Source organism: Salvelinus sp. IW2-2015, linkage group LG14 (assembly GCF_002910315.2).
Source record: "Salvelinus sp. IW2-2015 linkage group LG14, ASM291031v2, whole genome shotgun sequence".
NCBI lineage: Eukaryota > Metazoa > Chordata > Actinopteri > Salmoniformes > Salmonidae > Salvelinus > Salvelinus sp. IW2-2015.
In genome coordinates this window covers 5,423,138-5,445,239 of record NC_036854.1, presented here as the reverse complement: position 1 = coordinate 5,445,239, position 22,102 = coordinate 5,423,138, and the positions used below count along the sequence as shown (strand labels likewise).

The following is a 22,102-nucleotide window of genomic DNA, read 5'->3' as shown; positions in this document are numbered from 1 at the left end:
ATTTTATTTAAAGGGAAGGAGGAGAAAACCAAGGAAAGCAGAGACAGGAATGGAGAGAAAACCAAAAGGAAAGCAGAGAGAATAGAAGAGAGAAACCAAGAAAAGCAGAAGAGGGGAATAGAGAGAGAAACAAGAGAATCAGAGAGAATAGAAGAGAGAAAACCAAGAGAAAGCAGAAGAGGAATAGAGAAGAAAACCAAGAGAAAGCAGAGAGGATAGAAGAGAGAAAAACAAGAGAAAGCAGAGAGGAATATAGAAGAGAGAAAACCAAGAGAAAGCAGGAGATAGAAGAGAGAAGAAAACAAGAGAAAGCAGAGACAGGAATAGGAGAGAAAACAAGAGAAAGCAGAGAGGAATAGAAGAGACAAAAACCAAGAGAAAGCAGAGAGAGGAATAGGAGAGAAACCAAGAGGAAAGCAGGAGAGAGGAATAGAAAGAAAACAACGAGAGAAAGCAGAGAGAGGAATAGGAAGAGAAAACCAAGAGAAAGCAGAGAGGAATATGAAGAGACAAAACCAAGATGAAAGCAGAGAGAGGAATAGGAGAGAAAACCAAGAGAAAGGCAGAGAGGAATAGGAGAGAGAAAACAAAGAAAGCAGAGAGAGGAAATAGGAGGAGAAAACAAGAGAAAGCAGAGAGGAATAGAAGAGAGAAAACCAAGAAAGCAGAGAGAGGAATAGGAGGAAAAACCAAGAGAAAGCAGAAAGGAATAGAGAGAGAAACCAAGAGAAAGCAGAGAGGAATACAAGAGAGAAAACCAAGAAAAGCAGAGAGGAGGAATAGGGGAGAAAACCAAGAGAAAGCAGAGAGGAATAGAAGAGAGAAAACCAAGAGAAGAAAGGCAGAGCAGGAATAGAGGAGAGAGAAAACCAAGAGAAAGCAGAGAGAATAGAAGAGAGAAAACAAGAGAAAGCAGAGAGAGGAATAGAAGAGAGAAAACCAGAGAAAGCAGAAGAGGATTAGAAGAGGAGAAAACCAAGAGAAAGGCAGAGAGGAATAGAAGAGAGGAAACCAAGAGAAAGCAGAGAGGAATAGAAGAGAGGAAAACCAAGAGAAAGCAGAAGAGAGGAATAGAAGAGAGAAAACCAAGAGAAAGCAGAGAGGAATAGAAGAGAAGAAAACCAAGAGAAAGCAGAGAGAGAATAGAGAAGAAAAAAAGAAGAAACAGCAGAGAATAGAAGAGAGCAAAAAGCAGAAGGAATAGAGAAGAGAAAACCAAGATGAAAGCAGAGACAGGAATAGGAGAGAAAACCAAGAGAAAGCAGAGAGGAATAGAAGAGACAAAACCAAGAGAAAGCAGAAGAGAGGAATAGGAGAGAAAAACAAGAGAAAGCAGAGAGAGGAATAGGAAAGAAAACCAAGAGAAAGCAGAGAGAGGAATAGGAGAGAAACCAGAGAAAGCAGAGAGGAAAGAAGAGACAAAACAAGAGAAAGCAGAGAGAGGAATAGGAGAGAAAACCAAGAGAAAGCAGAGAGGAATAGAAGAGAGAAACCAAGAAGAAAGCAGAGAGAGGAATAGGAGAGTAAACCAAGAGAAAGCAGAGAGAATAGAAGAGAGAAACCAAGAGAAAGCAGAGAGAGGAATAGGAGAGAAAACCAAGAGAAAGCAGAGAGGAATAGAAGAGAGAAAACAAGAGAAAGCAGAGAGAGGAATAGGGGAGAAAACCAAGAGAAAGCAGAGAGGAATAGAAAGAGAAAACCAAGAGAAAGCAGAGAGGAATAGAAGAGAGAAAACCAAGAGAAAGCAGAGAGAGGAAAGGAGAGAAAACCAGAGAAAGCAGAGAGGAATAGAAGAGAGAAAACCAAGGAAAGCAGAGGAGAATAGAAAGAGAGAAAACCAAGAGAAAGCAGAGAGAGGAATAGAAGAGTAGAAAACCAAGAGAAAGCAGAGAGGATTAGAAGAAGAGAAAACCAAGAGAAAGCAGAGAGGAATAGAAGAGAGAAAACCAAGAGAAAGCAGAGAGGAATAGAAGAGAGAAAACCAAGAGAGAAGCAGACAGGAATAGAAGAGAGAAACCAAGAGAAGCAGAGAGGAATAGAGAAGAAAACCAGAGAGAAAGAAAGCAGAGAGGAGGAATAGAAGAGAGAAACCAAGAGAAAGCAGAGAGGATTAGAAGAGAGAAAACCAAGAGAAGGCAGAGAGGAATAAGAAGAGAGGAAACCAAGAGAAAGCAGAGAGAAAGAATGAGAAAAACCAAGAAGAAAGCAAGAGAGGAATAGAAGAGAGAAAACCAAGAGAAAGCAGAGAGAGGAATGGAAAGAGAAAACCAAGAGAAAGCAGAGAGAGGAATAGAAGAGAGAAAACCAAGAGAAAAGCAGAGAGGAATAGAAGAGAGAAAACCAAGAGAAAGCAGAGAGGAATAGAGAGAGAAAAAACCAAGAGAAAGCAGAGAGAGGAATAGAAGAGAGAAAAACCAAGAGAAAGCAGAGACAGGAATAGGAGAGAAAACCAAGAGAAAGCAGAGAGAGGAATAGAAAGAGCAAAACCAAGAGAAAGCAGAGAGAGGAATAGGAGAGAAAACAAGAGAAAGCAGAGAGAGGAATAGGAAGAAACCCAGAGAAAGCAGAGAGAGGAATAGGAGAGAAAACCAAGAGAAAGCAGAGAAGGGAATAGAAGAGGAAAACCAAGAGAAAGCAGAGAGAGGAATAGGAGAGAAAACCAAAGAAAGCAGAGAGGAATTAGAAGAGAGAAAACAAAGAAAGCAGAGAGAGGAATAGGAGAGAAACCAAGAGAAAGCAGAGAGGAATAGAAGAGAGAAAACCAAGAGAAAGCAGAGGAGACGGAATAGGAGAGAGAAAACCAAGAGAAAGCAGAGAGGAATAGAAGAGAGAAAACCAAGAGAAAGCAGAAGAGAGGAATAGGAGAAGAAAAACCAAGAGAAAGCAGAAAAGAGGAATAGAAAGATATAGGAAAACCAGAGAAAGCAGAGAGGGAATAGAAGAGAGAAAACCAAAGGAAGCAGAAAGAGGAATAGAAGAGAGAAAACAAGAGAAAGCAGAGAGGAATAGAAGAGAGAAAACCAAGAGAAAGCAGAGAGAATAGAAGAGAGAAAACCAAGAGAAAGCAGAGAGGAATTAGAAGAGGAGGAAAACCAAGAGAAGCAGGAAGAGAATAGAATAGAGAAGAAAACCAAGAGAAAGCAGACAGAGAGGAATAGGAGAAAAACCAAGAGAAAGCAGAGAGGGAATAGAGAGAAGAAAACCCAAGGAAAGCAGAGAGAGGAATAGGAGAGAGAAAACCAAGAGAAAGCGAGAGAGGAATAGAGAGAGAAAACCAAGAGAAAGCAGGAGAGGAATAGAAGAGAGAAAACCAAGAGAAAGCAGAGAGGAATAGAAAGAGAGAAAACCAAGAGAAAGCAGAGACAGGAATAGGAGAGAAAACCAAAGAAAGCAGAGAGGAATAGAAGAGAAAACCAAGAGAAAGCAGAGAGGAATAGGAGAGAAACCAAGAGAACAGAGAGGAATAGAAGGAGAGAAACCAAGAGAAAGCAAGAGGAATAGAAGAGAGAAAACCAAGAGAAAGCAGAGAGGAATAGAAGAAGGAGAAAACCAAGAGAAAGCAGAGAGGAATAGAAGAGAGAAAAACAAGAGAAAGCAAGAGGAATAGAAAAGAAAAACCAAGAGGAAGCAGAGAAGGAATAGGAGGAGAAAACCAAGAGAAAGCAGAGAGGGAATAGAAGAGACAAAACCAAGAGAAAGCAAGAGAGGAATAGGAGAGAAAACCAAGAGAAAGCGAGAGAGGAATAGGAAGAGAAAAACAGAGAAAGCAGAGAGAGGAATAGGAAGAGAAAACCAAGAGAAAGCAGAAGAGGAATTAGAAGAGACAAAACCAAGAGAAAGCAGAGAGAGGAATAGGAGAGAAAACCAAGAGAAAGCAGAGAGGAATAGGAGAGAGAAAACAAGAGAAAGCAGAGAGAGGAATAGTGAGAGAAAACCAAGAGAGAAGCAGAGAGGAATAGAAGGAGAGAAACCAAGAGAAAGCAGAGAGAGGAATAGGGGAGAAAACCAAGAGAAAGCAGAAAGGAATAGAAGAAGAAAACCAGAGAGAAAGCAGAGAGGAATACAAGAGAGAAAACCCAGAGAAAGCAAGAGAGGAATAGGGAGAAAACCAAGAGAAAGCAGAGAGGAATAATAAGAGAGAAACCAAGAGAAAGCAGAGAGGAATAGAAGAGAGAAAACCAAGAGAAAGCAGAGGAGGAATAGAAGAGAGAAAACCAAGAGAAAGCAGAGAGAGGAATAGAAGAGAAGAAAACCAAGAGAAAGCAAGAGGATTAGAAGAGAGAAAACCAAGAGAAGCAAGAGGAATAGAAGAGAGGAAACCAAGAGAAAGGAGAGAGAATAGAAGAGAGAAAACCAAGAGAAAGCAGAGAGAGGAATAGAGAGAGAAAACAAGAGAAAGCAGAGAGGAATAGAAGAGAGAAAAACCAAGAGAAAGCAGAGAGGAGGAAATAGAAGAGAGAAAACACAAGAGAAAGCAGAGAGGTAATTAGAAGAGAGAAAAACCAAGAGTAAAGCAGAGAGGAATAGAAGAGAGAAAACCAAAGAAAGCAGAGACAGGAATAGGAGAGAAAACCAAGAGAAAGCAGAGAGGAATAGAAGAGACAAAACCAAGAGAAAGCAGAGAGAGAATAGGAGAGAAAAACCAAGAGAAAGCAGAGAGAGGAATAGGAAAGAAAAACCAAGAGAAAGCAGAGAGAGGAAAGGAGAGAAAACCAAGAGAAGCAGCGAGAGGAATAGAAAGAGACGAAAACCAAGAGAAAGCAGAGAGAGAATAGAGAGAAAACCAAGAGAAAGCAGAAGAGGAATAGAAGAGAGAAAACCAAGAGAAAGCAGAGAGAGGAATAGGAGAGAAAACCAAGAGAAAGCAGAGAGAGAATAGAAGAGAGAAAACCAAGAGAAAGCAGAGAGAGGAATAGGAGAGAAAACCAAGAGAAAGCAGAGAGGAATAGAGAGAGAAAACCAAGAGAAAGCAGAGAGAGAATAGAGGAGAAAACCAAGAGAAAGCAGAGGAATAGAAGAGAGAAAACCAAGAGAAAGCAGAGAGGAATAGAAGAGAGAAACCACAGAGAAAGCAGAGAGAGGAATAGGAGAGAAAACCAAGAGAAAGCAGAGAGGAATAGAAGAGAGAAAACCAAGAGAAAGCAGAGAGGAATAGAAGAGAGAAAAACAAGAGAAAGCAGAGAGAGGAATAGAGAGAGAAAACCAAGGAAAGCAGAAGGATTAGAAGAGAGAAAACCAAGAGAAAGCAGAGAGGAATAGAAGAGAGAAAACCAAGAGAAGCAGAGAGAGGAATAGAAGAGAGAAAACCAAGAGAAAGCAGAAAGGAATAGAAGAGAGAAACCAAGAGAAAGCAGAGAGGAATAGAAGAGAGAAAAACCAAGAGAAAGCAGAGAGAGGAATAGAAGAGAGAAAACCAGAGAAAGCAGAGAGGATTAGAAGAGAGAAAACCAAGAGAAGCAAGAGAATAGAAGAGAGAAACCAAGAGAAAGCAGAGAGGAATAGAAGAGAGAAAACCAAGAGAAAGCAGAGAGAGGAATAGAAAGAGAAGAAACCAAGAGAAAGCAGAGAGAGGAATAGAAGAGAGAAAACAAGAGAAAGCAGAGAGAGGAATAGAAGAGAGAAAACCAAGAGAAAGCAGAGAGGAATAGAAGAGAGAAAACCAAGAGAAAGCAGAGAGAATAGAAGAGAGAAAACAAGAGAAGCAGAGAGGAATAGAAGAGAGAAAACCAGAAGAAAGCAGGAGACAGGAATAGGAGAGAAAACCAAGAGAAAGCAGAGAGGAATAGAAGAGACAAAACCAAGAGAAAAGCAGAGAGAGGAATAGGAGAGAAAACAAGAGAAAGCAGAGAGAGGAATAGGAAAGAAAACCAAAAAAGAGAGAGAGCGAATAGAGAGAAACCAGAGAAAGCAGAGAGGAATTAAAGAGACAAATACCAAGAGAAAGCAGAGAAGGAATAGGAGAGAAACAAAGAACAGAGAGGAATAGAAGAGAGAAAACCAAGAGAAAGGCAGAGAGAGGTAATAGGAGAGAAAAACAAGAAAAGCAGAGAGGAATAGAAGAGAGAAAACCAAGAGAAAGCAGAGAGGAGAATAGAGAGAAACAGAGAGAAGACAGAGAGGAATAGAAGAGAAAAACCAAGAGAAAGCAGAGAGAGGAATAGAGAGGAGGAAACACAAGAGAAAGCAGAGAGGGAATAGAAGGAGAAACCAAAGAGAAAGCAGAGAGAATAGAAGAGAGAAAACCAGAGAAAGCAGAGAGAGGAATAGGGGAGAAAACCAAGAGAAAGCAGAGAGGAATAGAAGAGAGAAAACCAAGAGAAAGCAGAGAGGAATAGAAGAGAGAAAAACCAAGAGAAAGCAGAGAAGGAAAATAGAAGAGAGAAAACCAAGAAAGCAGAGAGAGGAATAGAGAGAGAAAACCAAGAGAAAGCAGAGAGGATTAGAAGAGAGAAAACCAAGAGAAAGCAGAGAGGAATAGAAGAGAGAAAAACCAAGAGAAAGCAGAAGAGGAATAGAAGAGAGAAACCAAGGAGAAAGCAGAGAGAGGAATAGAAGAGAGAAAAACCAGAGAAAGCAGAGAAGAGGAATAGAGAGAGGAGAAAACAAGAGGAAAGCAGAAAGAGGAATAGAAGAGAGAAAACCAAGAGAAAGCAGAGAGAATAGAAAGAGAGAAAACCAAGAGAAAGCAGAGAGGAATAGAAGAGAGAAAACCAAGAGAAAGCAGAGAGGGATAGAAAGAGAAAAACCAAAAGAAAGCAGAGAGGAATAGAAGAGAGCAAACCAAGAGAAAGGGGAGTGAAAGAAAGCAAAATCTTGAACCCCATTCTTAAATTGCCATGTTATTGTTCTTGTGTAATGGGAAAGGATTCCATTGAAACTGTTTTGAATTAGTTGTTTTCCCCGCTGCTGCTTGCATAATCAGTTTACTATTTAATGAACAATTAGGAAAACGTGTGTGACAGGTTTATGTGAAATTAAAAAAAGGCTTCCCTTTAAGAAATTTAATTAAGGCTAGGTAATTGTCAATTATTACAATAAATTGTGATTACATTCTTCCTTTTTTAGGGTTGACTATTTGACCAACCCTTAAGTTGACTCCCTTTGTGCACATAGCTAGCATTTATTCATAATTCTATCTCTCTCCCTCTCTCTGATGGAAAGGGCCTGAATCACTGTCTCACACCACAGTGGCTGCTACTGCTCCATTCAGGGAAATGGTGGAAGAAAAGGGAGGAGGAGAGAGTGGAGAGGAGAGGAGAGAGGGCAAGGGAAAATAGGAGAAAGGGAACAAAAGCAGAGAGTAAGAGGGAATGAAAAGGGAACTTACAAGCTAAAGTGATCTGTTCTATTTCAGGAAAGCAGCCCAAGGATGGGAAAGAAGCCAGAGCCCTGCAAACCCATCCTCAAAGTGGAGTACAAGACCACTAAGACTGGGGTAGGATACGCTCGCTCACACACACACACAAAAACACACACACACACACACAACACACACACACACACACACACACACAACAACACACACACACACACACACACACACACACACACACACACACACAACACACACACACACACACACACACACACACACACCACACACACACACACACATGCATGCTTGAGAGATAATGAATATGGCATCTCTATAGCTTTCCATATGGACTTATGTCCATGTGTCTCATGTGTCTGTTTGTGTGTGTGTTTCGGTGTGTGTGTATGTCTGCGTCTGTCTGTGTGTGGTATATGTATGTGTATGTCTGCGTCTGTCTGTGTGTGGTATATGTGTGTGTATGTCTGTGTCTGTCTATGTGTGTATGTCTGCGTCTGTCTGTGTGTGGTATATGTGTGCTCTACAGAGACCCCTTCATGATCCTGTCTGGAGGTCTGTCGTATGACACGGTGGGTCGGCGGCCATGTCTGACGGTGATGCATGGGAAGAGTACAGCCGTGCTGGAGATGGACTATCCTATCGTAGACTTCCTCACGCTCTGTGAGACGCCATACTCTAACGGTCAGTGTGTGTGTGTGTGTCCATGTGTGTGGTTGTTTGTATGCTTGCTATATCATTATCTACACATATCCCAGTAAGCCTCAGAGTGTGTTTATGAGTGGAATCAGTTTAATTAGCAACTACACTGACGGCTTTGGTGTTTCCAGCCGGTAATATGTTGTGTCCTAGCCCTTCTCAGCATTGACATTTGACCTTTCTGTTTTCGTATGTGTGTGAGACTGTGTGATGAATATAAAATATCCCAGGGGAGCTTTATGCTCGTGATTCTTTGTGGAGTACAATGAATGTTAGATTTGTATCTTCTCCCTTGTTCACAATAGCTGTCTGACCTGATTATGTTATTAAATGAATGCCCTGCCCTTTGTGAGATGATGTGCCTTGGGAGAGGGCTTTCATTGATGATGATTTAGATGTTCTGTCCTCTATATCATTATGTAATGACAGAGGTGTTGATTTTGGTGTCTTGTTTTGCTAAGATGTGTGTGTTTCAATGGGAACCAATTGATTGAAGGTGGGAATAGACTTAATTCAATTGAATGGCGTTTTACATCTTGTGCTGAAATGTCTGGGTCGGAGAGGAGAACACACAGTGGAGTACCCTCCCCTCTTTACAGCTCACATCTTACCTGCTCTATAGGCCCTGGTAGCCTTTAATGTAGGTCTGCATGGGAAATGAACCAGGTTAAGGTCTGTTGGAGGTCTCAGCCTTCTTTTTCAAATGCCCTCATCTCAGTTAGCCCCAGATTGATGGGTGGTAGAGAACTCAGTCATCAGCCAAGGTGTCCTTCAAGGGGGAGAAGCAGTGTCCTCTACCATAGTGGAAATTGCTACCACGTTGCCTCTAACAAACTATAATTTATTCATTTGATGCTATAGTTGATATCATTTTTTTTTAATTTTTTTTATTTTTACCTTTATTTAACTAGGCAAGTCAGTTAAGAACAAATTCTTATTTTCAATAACGGCCTAGGAACAGTGGGTTAACTGCCTGTTCAGGGGCAGAATGACAGATTTGCACCTTGGCAGCTTGGGGATTTGAACTTGCAACCTTTCAGTTACTAGTCCAACGCTCTAACCACTAGGCTACCCTGCCGCCCCGTTGGATGCTTGTTGTTTTGTTTGGATACTTGTTGTTTTCGGTTGATCAAGAAGATTGACGCTCCAGTCGGTTGCTGGTTCAAATGGTACAGTAGGCCGCACTATTTTAGGATGCTGCTTGATCAAGGTTGTACATATTCAGACAATAGATGATGAAAACTGTGTCAATTATGTAAAAAATCTAAGTGGGGGGTGGTGTAACGCTCGTCGTTGGAATGAGAAGAGGAGGACCAATGCGCAGAGTGGTAAGTATCCAGCGCTCTAACATCCATGCGAATGGAGAGGGGTTGGAGAGTGGATGGAGAGGGGTTGGAGAGTGGATGGAGAGGGGTTGGAGAGTGGAATGAAGAGGGGTTTGGATAGTGGAATGGAGAGGGGTTGGAGAGTGGAATGGAGAGGGGTTGGAGAGTGGATGGAGAGAGGTTGGAGAGTGGATGGAGAGGGGTTGGAGAGTGGATGGAGAGGGGTTGAGTGGGGATGCCTAGCTTGGACACCAGGGTAACGTCCATAAGACTCACATCGGCCCCCGAGTTGATGAGTAGCTGGAGAGACTTGGATTGGTCGCCCCACAGTAGGATGGCATGGAGACGGGGGCGAGCAAGGGGAGAAGAAAAATGATCTAACTCCAACATATGAGCTAGGTCTCTGGAAGGGACAGATAGACACAAAATGACCGGCAGTACCGCAATACAGACAACTCTGGGTGTCAAGTCTGCATGCACGTTCGGCTGCAGACAGCCTAACCCTGCCGAGCTACATTGGCTCGGGAAGAGGTGAATCGGCAGTCTTCGGAGGCTCTTGGAGGAACTCGGGTAGGCTCAGATCCTCTCGGAGACGTAGATGCCGGGGACTTCCGGAGTTCATCAGATGCAAGGTGGGATCCTCGAGTGAGCGATTGGGACCGCAATCAGACCTCTTCTCACTCCTACGTTTCCGTAGCCGACCATCGATCCGGATAGTTAAAGCGATGAGTGAGTCGACATCCATCGGTAGTTCCCGGGCTTCAAGCTCGTCCTTTACTTTCTCTGATAATCCGTGCAGGAACGGTTCTGGGTTCCAGGCACCCTCCGCTGCTAGCATGCAGAAATCCACCGCGTAGTCTGCCACACTGAGGGTGTCCTGCCGAAGCTGGAGTAACTTCCGTGCAGCCTTCCGTGCAACTTTTTTCATCTCTGCCACGAATCCCTCCAGACTAAAGCATACGGCCGACTGTTGTTCCCAAACTTTGTAGCCCAGGCGAGGGCCCTTCCGGGCGAGGAAACACCGAGCGAGAAGCGCCCGACAGGTGCCCGACTCTCCATTGAAGCGCTCCGGGGGAGGTAAGCTGAGTTCCCGTGAAACTGGGGTGATGGCGCTGCTACCAGCCGGGTTCTGAGGGGCTTCGAGGTTACCGTCGTGGTAGGCTGCCTAGTAGACAACCCATGGAATTGCTCCCGCAATGTGTCCAATGTTTGGTCGTGACGTTCGACCACGGCCTGGAACCCCTCCATCAGACCGCGAAGCAACTCCTCTTGCCTACCAATGGTGTCTCCTTGGGAGGAGATGACATAGCGGAGCTGGCCCAAGTCTGCTGGGTCAGTCAGGGCCAGTTCGTACTATCACATTTCAAGGTAAGACCCAGATGCAGACTGTGTCGAAGTAACAATGTTTGTTACAACAACATGGGCAAAGGTGCAGGATGACAGCCAGTATCAGGGTCAGGTCAGGCAGAGGTCGGTAATCCAGAGTAGTGGGGAAAAGGTACAGGATGGCAGACAGTCTCAGGGTCAGGCAGAGGGGTCAAAGCCGGGAAAAACTAGAAAACAGGAACTAAGACAAGACAAGAGCAAGGGGGAAAACGCTAGTAGGTTCTATGAACAAAACGAACTGGCAACAGACAAACAGAACACAGGTATAAATACATAGGGGATAACAGGAAAGATGGGTGACACCTGGAGGGGGGTGGAGACAAGCACAAAGACAGGTAAAACAGATCAGGGTGTGACACAGAAACGCATTGAATAACAGATTCATACATGGAAAAACAGATATTCAGGAAATCAATCAAAAGGAAGTTTGTTTTAAAGTGTCTGTCCTATATCTGAGAGATATAAGAAAGCTCAGGAAATTATTTATATATATTTTTACCCATATTTAACAAACAGTGGGCCAAACTGATGTTTTTGTGAGATGACAGATTTTCGGGATATTTGATTGTCTGACAAACACCGCTGTAGTTCAGTGATATCTCAGATTTTGATGGGGAATTTTTTATGCTAATTGATTTTCCAGGGGGAGCGGACATTGACATTAGGGGGTTCTTAAAAACATTAAATAATAACATCATCCTAAGAGCGTTGGGCCGAGCTGACTAGGAGAAAATTCTGTCAATGTGCCCTTGAGCAATTGCTCCTGTAAGTCGCTCTGGATAAGAGTGTTTGCTAAATAACTCAAATGTAATGTGATAACCTGTGGGTAAAAGTTATTACATTAAGCGTTCATAATTTGTATTATATTAACCGGCAAGTTATTACATTAACCCGGCTTTATTACATAAAACAATGTAAAAGTTTTATAACATTTATAACATTAACCAGTACTATTACATTGACCGGTGCTATTACATTGACCGGTGCTATTACACTAACCGGTGCTATTACAATGACCGGTGCTATTATAATGACAGGTGCTATTATAATGGCTGGTACTATTACATTAACCGGTGCTATTACATTGATCGGTGCTATTACATTGACCGGTGCTATTACATTGATCGGTGCTATTACATTGACCGGTGCTATTACAATGACCGGTGCTATTACATTGAACGGTGGCTATTACATTGACGCGGTGCTATTACAATGACCGGTGCTATTACAATGACCGTGTTTATTATTGATCGGTGCTATTCATTAACCGGTGCTATTGCATTAACCGGTGCTATTCCATTGACCGGTGCTATTACAATAACCGGTGGTATTACATTTACCGGTGATATTACATTGATCGGTGCTATTACAATGGCTGGTACTATTACAGTAACAGGTGCTATTACATTGACCGTGCTATTACATTGACCGGTGCTATTACATTGACCGTGCTATTACATTAACCGGTGCTATTACAATGACCGGTGCTATTATAATGACAGGTGCTATTACAATACAGGTGCTAATACAGATGCTATTACAATTACCGGTGCTATTACATTGATGCGTGCTATTACATTGACGGTGCTATTACATTGACCGTGCTATTACAATTGACCGGTGCTATTTACATTGAGCGGTGCTATTACTTGACGCGGTGCTATACATGACCGGTCTATTACAATGACGTGTTATTACATTGATCGGTGCTATTACATTAACCGGTGCTATTGCATTAACCGGTGCTATTACATTGAACCGGCTGCTATTACAATAACCGGTGGTATTACATTTACCGGTGATATTACATTGATCGGTGCTATTACAATGGCTGGTACTATTACAGTAACAGGTGCTATTACATTGACCGGTGCTATTAAATTGACCGGTGCTATTACATTGACCGGTGCTATTACATTGACCGGTGCTATTACATTGACCGGCGCTATTACATTAACTGGTGCCATTACATTGACCGGTGCTATTACATTAGCCGCTGCTATTACGTTTACCGGTGCTATTACATTAGCCGGTGCCATTACATTGACCGGTGCTATTACATTAGCCGGTGCTCTTACAATGATATTTATCCTTAGCCAGTGTAATGTTGATAGGCATGTGTAAATGGCTGTCATGAAGAGACTGCACCTTAACCACAGAAAATGGGGACTAAAGTCATATGGCTGTAGCTCATCCAAAAAGTGTGTGTGTATGTGTGTGTGTAGCTTGAAGTGTGTGTGTCTTGTTTGATGTTGGTGTGGGGACACGAGGAAACCGATTAGCAGACGATCGGTTGATGGTTGCGTAATGGTGACCATGGCGACCAACCTTATGTTGGGATGCTTTGATTCCATCTTGTAATGGCGACCTAGGAGACCTGGGATTACACAACACTGGGCTGATTACTGCACCACTGGTTCAATCTGCTGTTACTGATGGGGAGGAGGGGAGGATGTTGAACAGGACATTTCCTATTTTATTATGGAATTGAGGCTTTTTGAGAAAAGATCAGAGGCAGATCAAATATACAGACGGACACACTGACAGACGGACACACTGACAGACATAGGCAGGCAGGCAGCACAGACAGCCGGACAGCCGGACTGACAGACACATCCACAGACAACAAAGAATGAGAAACACTTAGAGCATTTCTGAGACATTCTAACAGACAAAAGGAGATAGTGAGAGAAGGCAAGAGGGAGTTGGAGAGAGGCAGAGCAGAGACATTGATTGTCAAGGTCGTGGCTACCCTGGTGTACAATGTGTTTCTTCTGGGACTTACAAGCTGTAACTACACTGACTCTGAAGGGAGGACACTGAAAACATGTTCCAGGCTTCTAGTCACACACTGTTCTCTCTACAAACACACACACACACACCACACGCACGCATGCACACACACATGTACACACATACCCACAAACACGCATACGCGCACACACTATCCTCTCTCTGGCTCAGACAATAATGCCTATTTACTCTCCCATTGCATCTCAGCCAGACGCTAACAAAAGAACACTGCGTTTTCTCCTACCACCTCTAACAGCATACTGCTATTGTGCTGCAATATTATGTGTAGGTATTTCAGGTCTGTGGTATTACTCCATATTCCTTCAGTTCAGCTCAGTTCATTTTCATCCAAAGCTTTATTGGGCAAAATAATGTTCCATAATCAAACATCCCACTGGGCAAAAAAAAGGGATTGACTCAACGTTGTTTCCACGTCATTTCAACCCCCAAAATCAATGTGATGACGTTGAATCAACGTAGATTGGCAAAAAGTCATCAGCATAAGGGCATTTCTTTCTTTTTTCACCCAATTGTTTACCTAAATCCAATGACATTTCACATTCAATTCATGTTAGTTGATAATTCGACCAAATGTAAATCAAAACTAGACGTTGAACTGACGTCTGTGCCCAGTGGGATGTTAACTCATCTTCAGTTTAATATTGAGAAACGCTTTTAATATGTTACTATATATCCCTATATATCCCTAAGCCTCAAGCTCATATATTTTATCAACATCTTGAAGACACTTATGTCCTTTGGGAACTGTATATTTCAGAGAATAATTTGATAGAATATACCCTACATATTGTGTTGATGAATGACATCTATCTTTCTTTTTGTTTTGTTTTTTCCCATGCAGATTTTCAGGAACCTTATGCTGTAGTGGTCCTTCTAGAAAAGGATTTAGTAGTAATCGACCTTGCACAAAATGGGTACGTCTGAGTGTATGTTAAAGTACTGAACATGCCGTATTAACATAAAATATGTAGCTACTGTATTATTCGGACTTCCTGAATGTTCCTACTCATTTAAAATACAACAGTTATTACTAACTGACAGGTAGCATACTTGTTATCACTGTAGATTTAGCTTAGATTCTGTACTTTCATTCATTTCCATTCTATTGCATGCATCTCTTACAGTTTCAATGTCTCGTGGCCTGCCATTGTAGGGACTAAAACTGTGAGCTGTAACTGTATGTCCCCTTTCCCAGTTACCCCATATTCGAGAACCCCTATCCACTGACCATCCATGAGTCTCCGGTTACCTGCTGTGAGTACTTTGCTGACTGCCCTGTGGACCTCATACCCGCACTTTACTCTGTTGGCTCCAGACAGAAACGACAGGGCTACAGCAAAAAGGTAAGGACCACACTTTTCTACAATACACCCTCTCAGCTACTGGGCTCCTCATAATGGCAGTACTGTGCTATTGCAGGAGTATTCAACTCTTGCCCTACGAGTTCCGGAGCCTTCTGGTTTTCTGTTCTACCTGATAATAAATTCCACGCGCCTGGTGTCCCAGGTCTAAATCAGTGCCCGATTAGAGGGAAACAATGAAAAACAATCTGTGGAACTGGCTTGGAAGTCCAGAGTTGAGTTTGAGGGTGCTATACCATCATATCCCGTCAATGTTTATGTTGAAGGATATACAGTAAATAACATTCGGTAGTCCAATCTCCACCCTGTTCTGCATCTTATCTCCTGTTTGTTTTTTCTTTTAAAATCTAACACTTTATCCTTTCATTTATCCTACATGTTCTCTAATTCTAGCTTTATTCTACCCTCTATCCTGTCTCTTTCTGTTCTGCTTCTTTTTAATTCATTGTGTTCTTGTTATATTCTCCCGCGCTGTTGGAAATGTCACCATGTACTGACCCTCTCCTCCCTCTCATCTCTCCATCCCTTTATCTCCCTGCCTGCTTCTTTCTACTGTGTGTCAAGTAAGGGGTAGCTGTGGGAAGCGTTCTTACTGAAAGATCAATGTTGAGTCATACCACTGACCTTTGTATGTTCTACTGCGTTTAACACAACCTAAAAAACACATTTGCGCTCTCTCAGACACACACACACACACGCACACACACACACCCACACACACACACACACACACACACACACACACACACACACACACACACACACACACACACACACACACACACACACACACACACACACACACACACACACACACACACACACACACACACACACACACACACACACACACACACACACGTGCATTGACAACACACAAACCACGTGCAGGACAACACACACACCGTGGTAAAGGTTCCCTCTATCTCTAAGACAAATGATGTCCCATCAGCCCACTGGCTAAGAGAAGGCATGTGTCTCTGTCCTCTTGCTTCCCTCCTGTCTCATTCCAATGGTCTCATTACAGTATGTTTATAATATTTGGTTCAATGTGTAGGCTAGATTGGATCTGACAACATCTTATCACTGATTTCCTTATACCTTACGCATGTATCAATCTCAACGATTACCATTTCTTGTTGTTGTCTTGTTTGTGTTGTTCTGTTTGGTGTATTGTGTTGTCCAGGAATGGCCAATCAGTGGTGGTAACTGGGGCCTCGGCACACAGAGCTACCCTGAGATCATCATCACTGGGTAGGAGACCCAACTCTATTTAATCATATTGCCTTCCTCTATCCTTCTTCTATCCTGCCTAGCAGTCATGAGAGGAAAAAACTCAGAGACAGGGAGAAGAAGCCTTTTAGAATACTTGAACTTAGCAATGTGACATTGAAGAATCGCTTGGCAGAAGGGGTCTCTTTACACGCCTCTCTCTCTCCCTCCCTCTCTCCCCCTCCCTCTCTTGTCACCTCCAGACATCCCTGTGTTAGTATTCCCCCCACGTCTATCTCTGTCTCTCTCTCTAGCGCTCTCTCTCGCGCTCTCTGTCTATCTATCTCTCTCTCTCTCACGCTCTCTCTTTCCTCAGCTGAAGAGAGATTGTTCCTCCAGTTACACAAAGTGCAGATTATACAGGTCAATCCCAGAATGCATTGCACCACTAGACACAGGGTTATGGTGTGTCTCCTCTCATGTGGATGTATTCGTCTGTAGAGCTGAATCTAGACAATCATGACAGGTAGAGCCAAGCTGAATCATTAGAGATGTGGGTGTGTATGCAAAAAGCTGAAGTGGTAATTATTCCCTCTCTGATTCTCTACCCTCTCTCCTTCCCTCGCCGGTTCTCTCTTTCTCTTTATGATTTCACAGGCATGCTGATGGGACTGTGAAGTTTTGGGATGCTTCTGCAAGTAAGTGCCTTTACATGGACTTCCTTATGTGTAATATCTCGGGCCTAGATGGCCTTATAGTTTCCCTATTCTATATTGTCTCCCAATGTGTTTGTGTGTAACTGAGCCGTCTCCTATCTTTTCCCAGTAATGCTCCAGGTACTGTACAAGCTGAAGACGGCCAAGGTGTTTGAGAAGAGCAGGAATAATAAGGAGGACAAGCAGAACACAGAGATTGTGGATGAGGACCCGTTTGCCATCCAGATCATGGCCTGGTGTCCTGAGAGCAGGATGCTGTGTGTGGCCGGGGTGTCTGCCAACCTCATCATATACCGCTTCAGCAAGCAGGAGATCACCACCGAGGTCGTACAGGTGGGTCGGCGTGTGTGTGTGTTTGGAGGCAAAAGAAACGCACACCTATTTAGGCGAGATGCTGGCTAGCGGAGTAGAACACTTGAAAAAAAAAGGAGAACCACACACTCTAGGAGCTCAGATGCAATAATTTAATAACGTAATAACCAACGTTTCGACAGACAAGCTGTCTTTGTGTGTGTGTTTAACATGTCTCTGTACTGACCATGTTGGATCGTTGGATAGTGTAAACTGAGAAACACTCCCATTTACTCTTGATGCTTATAGCCTGGCAATATGGATGCCATGACGACAGACGCACAGTGTAGTGGTAAATATAGCATCCTGTAGACAACTAGATTCTCCCATAATGAGCAGAGTCATTATTGGTTCAGTGGTGTTTCTTGGATCCTGAAGGCTGTTCCTAGAGACAGTGTTTACCTCCCAATGCCTCATTAGATGAGTCTCCAGCCAGTAAGAACACAATATGGTTGCCATGCCAACATACATAGTGGTACACAACCTGTATCATTATTTTGTGGCAGCTATGAGTAGTGATGATAATAATGATCTGTGTCTGACCAAGATCAAGTGTGTGACCTGTGGAGAGATTGAAAGCAGAGTTTGAGAGAGAGAGAGAGAGAGAGAGAGGGGACCAATCAGTATCACATGCATAAATGCCAATAATGCTATTTAGACTCCCATCATGCACACACACACACATAGACACACACACACACACACACACAAACATTATTTCTGGCTGCTGAACTCATTATTGAGTCTCTGGAATGTGTGTGTTCCCTAGCTGTTGGAGGTACGTCTGCAGTACGAGGTGAATGACATGGAGTCCCCTCCAGAGGGGGGAGGAGGGGGGGACCGTGACCTGCCCACCCCCGGAACAGCCTCACCCAGCCCCCAGACCACCGGACCCCCGACTCACCCCTCCACCAGCAGCAACTCCTCTGACGGGGTCCGAGACAACGTACCCTGCCTCAAGTATGCACCCTGCACCACCACCGGCTCCCATACAGTAGTTACACACACGTACACTCTGCAACAAACTCTGCCTTAGGGATGCACAACCGACCCACAATCGCTCTAGGCTATTCAATACAATTGCATTCTTTTTCTCTCTCCTTCTCTGTCTGTAGGGTGCGTAGTACCCCTCTGAAGCAGTCTTCAGGGTATCAGGTAGAGTTGGTGGTGCAGCTGGTGTGGGTAAGTGGAGAGCCCCCCCAACAGATCACCAGCTTGGCCCTCAACTCCTCCTACGGCCTGTAAGTATAAGGTGGTAGACAGTATATCTACATGAGATTTACTGTGAACCCTAATGAAACAACCCAATATGACACTTCAATCTGGAGCTCTGTGCAAACCAACCAAGGATACTGTGAAAGTAAGATCATTTTAGGGAGCGGTAATGTTTTTTTCAACTTGAGAAACAGGTCCTCAATTCGAAGAGTCAAAATGTGGTTGTGAGCCATGGATTTGATATGATTTCCCTCGTACAGCTGAGCTGGAATGGAGTCAAGCTGTGTCTACACGGTTTATGTCCGCAGGGAAATTCTCTCTGAGACTTCTGCTGCTTTGCTTTCTGGAAGAACTAGCTATATTTAATCTAAACCCCAAACCCCAATCTCATATCTCTTTTTATATCTCCCTCTCTTTCTCTACTTCTCTCTATCCCTCCATTCCTCCCTCTCCCTCCCCTTCCTCTCTCCAACAGGATTGTGTTTGGGAACAGTAATGGGCTGGCAGTGGTGGACTACCTCCAGAAGACAGTGCTGTTGAACCTGGGGACAGTGGAGCTGTATGGGTCTAACGATCCCTACCAGAGACAGGCTCGCTCTCCACGCAAGACACGCCAGCCCGCCGGAGGTAATGGTAAAGACCTTTACCACTTCACTGATTTACCACCACACAGATAGCCTTCTGCAGGGTTGTATCACAGGAGGCTGCTGAGGGAAGGGCGGCTCATAATAATGGCCGGAATGGAGCAAATGGAATGTCATCAAACACATGGAAACCATAATGTGTTTGATGTATTTGCTACCATTCCACTAATTCCGCTCCAGCCATTACCACGAGCCCGTCCTCCCCAATTAAGGTGCCACCAACGTCCTGTGGTTTGTACTATATATGGCCTTACAGTAGATGGTCTTTTGTAGCATGACTTATGACTTATGTCATCTTAATAATTGTAATACTTACAGGTGTGTAGATATAGGCTTACGTAGTCTTGTACGATGTTACAAGGATGAGGGGTATATTTGGTAGATGTGCGTGTAGACTGTTCAGTCTGTATCACCTGCACATGTAGGCAGTCAAAAAAAGCAATGACAGTGACAAGGTTGTACGAGGTTCTCTGTCTTCTCTCCTCCGTCTCTGTATCTTTGCAATTCCTTGAAAGGATTTTGAATGGTTACTAAATTGTTATTTTGACTATTCAGTGCGTTGTCTTCTCTCTGTGGTGGCTGGCTGGCACACACACTGACACATAAACAGCCATACCTCCTACACATACAGTGTCACTGCAGCACTGTGGTGTTATTGACAGACCGCAGCATCACTGCATTAGGACATACTGCCACCTGCTGCTTGATGACGTTACTACAGTCTCCAGTATAACCAAATCAATGCCAATAACCGCTCTTGTGTAATGACTGTAACCTGCGTGGCTTAGCAACAGCTTGGTGAGGAAAATTAGGTGTGTGTGTGTGTGTGTGTGGTTAGTGGTGGACTGGCACCTGTCAGAGTGGGGGGAGTCTGAGGAGTAATGACTTATCAAATCAATTCAAATGTAATTTGTCACATGCGTCATAAACAACAGGTGTAGATTAACAGTGAAATGCTTATTTACAGGCCCTTCCCAACAATACAAAGATATATAAATAGAGAAATAACATTAAAGTAAAACATGTAATAAAATGTATAATAAATACACAGTGAGTAACGATCACTTGGCTATATACACAGGGTACCAGTACCGAGTTGATGTGCAGGGCCTGCCTCTGATACCGCCTGGTATAGAAGTCCTGGATGGCTGGGAGCTTGGTCCCAGTGATGTACCGGGCCGTACGCACTACGCTCTGCAGCGTCTTGAGGTCGGATGCTGAGCAGTTGCCATACCAAGTGGTGTTGCAGCCAGTCAAGATGCTCTCAATGGTGCAGCTGTAGAACTTTTTGAGGATCTGAGGACCCATGCCAAATCTTTTCAGCCACCTCAGGGGGAAGAGGTGTTGTTGTATCCTCTTCACAACTGTCTTGGTGTGTGTGGACCATGATAAAACCTTGGTGATGTGGACACCGAGGAACTTGAATCTCTCGACCCGCTCCACTACAGCTCCGTCGATGTGAATCAAAGCGTGTTCGGCCCTCCGTTTCCTGTAGTCCACGATCAGCTCCTTTGACTTGCTGGCATTATGGTAGAGGTTGTTGTCCTGGCACCACACTGCCATGTATCTGACCTCCTCCCTATAGGCTGTCTCATCGTTGTCGGTGATCAGGCCTACCACTGTTGTGTCATCGGCAAACTTAGTGATGATGTTGGAGTCGTGTGTGGGTTGGGTCTGTATGTCTGTCCTACCCATAGTACTGGAGTCTGTCTGGGCAGTGGGGCTGTGTTTGTGTCTGTCTGGGGCTGTCTGTCTGTCCATCTGGTGGTGTCTGTCAGTCTACCTGTCTGTCCGTCCTACCCAGAGAACTGGAGTCTGTCCGGTTCAGGGTCTGTATGTCTGTCCTACCCATAGTACTGGAGTCTGTCTGGGCAGTGGGGCTGTGTTTGTGTCTGTCTGGGGCTATCTGGCTGCCTCTGTCTCTGTCTGTCTGTCTGGGTCCAGGCCTTCTGTCTCTATGTATGGGGAGGTTGTGGCAATGGCTTGGGTAGCAGTCTGTTTAGTCTGTTTCTGCTCTGGTCTGCTTCATCTGTTTGGGAGATATCATAGCATCCTTATCAAACAGAAAGGAGAAAAGGACAGAGAAGAATGAATCTGTAGCTAATGATAATGATATCTAATGTCGTGCAATGTCTGTCTCTTCTGCTGCAGGTCTCTGTGACATCAACGAGGGTTCTGCCTCGGAGGACCGCTGCAAATCCCCCACTTCAGGTAAACTGTCTTTCAGCATGTTAGAGTTAGCATTACACTGGTACAGATGTAGGATCTTAATTTGATCACCCATTTGCAGGTGAACTTTCCTGCAATGCAGTGTATGTAGTGTATTGGACATTTAAAAAGACTTCTGAAGTTTGTAATTTCCACTTTGACATTTTAGACTTGATTTTCCCTCACAAAAAAATGTATCAACCCCTACAAAAATGTATTATAATCCACATAATATTTCACATTTCCTGTTGCTGCAGGATTATTATCCTGCTGTAGCGAACTGGCTCAAATTAAGATCCTACATCTGTATCCACAGCAGTTACAACACCCACTGAACCCAGAACAACTTGTTTAGTAACAGGTGGGTTGTTATGGGTTAAGGGACTCATAAACAAGCATGATTCACTTGAAGACCGTATATTGAGCTAACCTGAATATTATGAATCCATGCTAGAAACAGGTAGTACATCTTTGCCTGCAATTTTATTCGAATGCATGAGAGCGATTTGGTTGCTTTTGGTGAATATGGTCCTCTCTGAGATGTCACACACACCTTTGGATGTGGGAACCTTTTTCTTGAAAACCAGAAGTGTTACGGTTCTCTCTCTCTTTGATTTCACACAAACTATATTGAAGGGTCAAGTTTCCAACTGGAGTGTTTAGAGTTTAAATTAAACCATTTTTTACAGGTCTCTCCTGCTTTCAAGGAATAAAATATACTTTTAATAAAACATAAAGAAGAATAAAGAAGAGATTAGATTGATTTTGGCAGTTTTAATATGTTTTATCGAAACCTGAGACATTAGCAGTAAACTGCGGCGATGACACCATGATTTGGCAT

General features: G+C 43.5%; 1 protein-coding gene across 1 annotated transcript in view; it reads left to right on the top strand.

Moving 5' to 3' along the window:
- The window catches only part of LOC111973027 (syntaxin-binding protein 5-like), a 171,037-nt gene that overhangs the window by 137,601 nt on the left and 11,334 nt on the right, over positions 1 to 22,102 (top strand). The window contains exons 9-19 of the mRNA XM_070446444.1: positions 7,360 to 7,433; positions 7,859 to 8,014; positions 14,396 to 14,468; positions 14,750 to 14,897; positions 16,102 to 16,169; positions 16,785 to 16,825; positions 16,953 to 17,176; positions 17,964 to 18,154; positions 18,310 to 18,435; positions 18,885 to 19,042; positions 21,205 to 21,264. Of these exons, the coding sequence (XP_070302545.1) occupies positions 7,360 to 7,433; positions 7,859 to 8,014; positions 14,396 to 14,468; positions 14,750 to 14,897; positions 16,102 to 16,169; positions 16,785 to 16,825; positions 16,953 to 17,176; positions 17,964 to 18,154; positions 18,310 to 18,435; positions 18,885 to 19,042; positions 21,205 to 21,264 (1,319 nt within the window). The remainder of the gene's footprint in view (positions 1 to 7,359; positions 7,434 to 7,858; positions 8,015 to 14,395; positions 14,469 to 14,749; positions 14,898 to 16,101; positions 16,170 to 16,784; positions 16,826 to 16,952; positions 17,177 to 17,963; positions 18,155 to 18,309; positions 18,436 to 18,884; positions 19,043 to 21,204; positions 21,265 to 22,102) is intronic.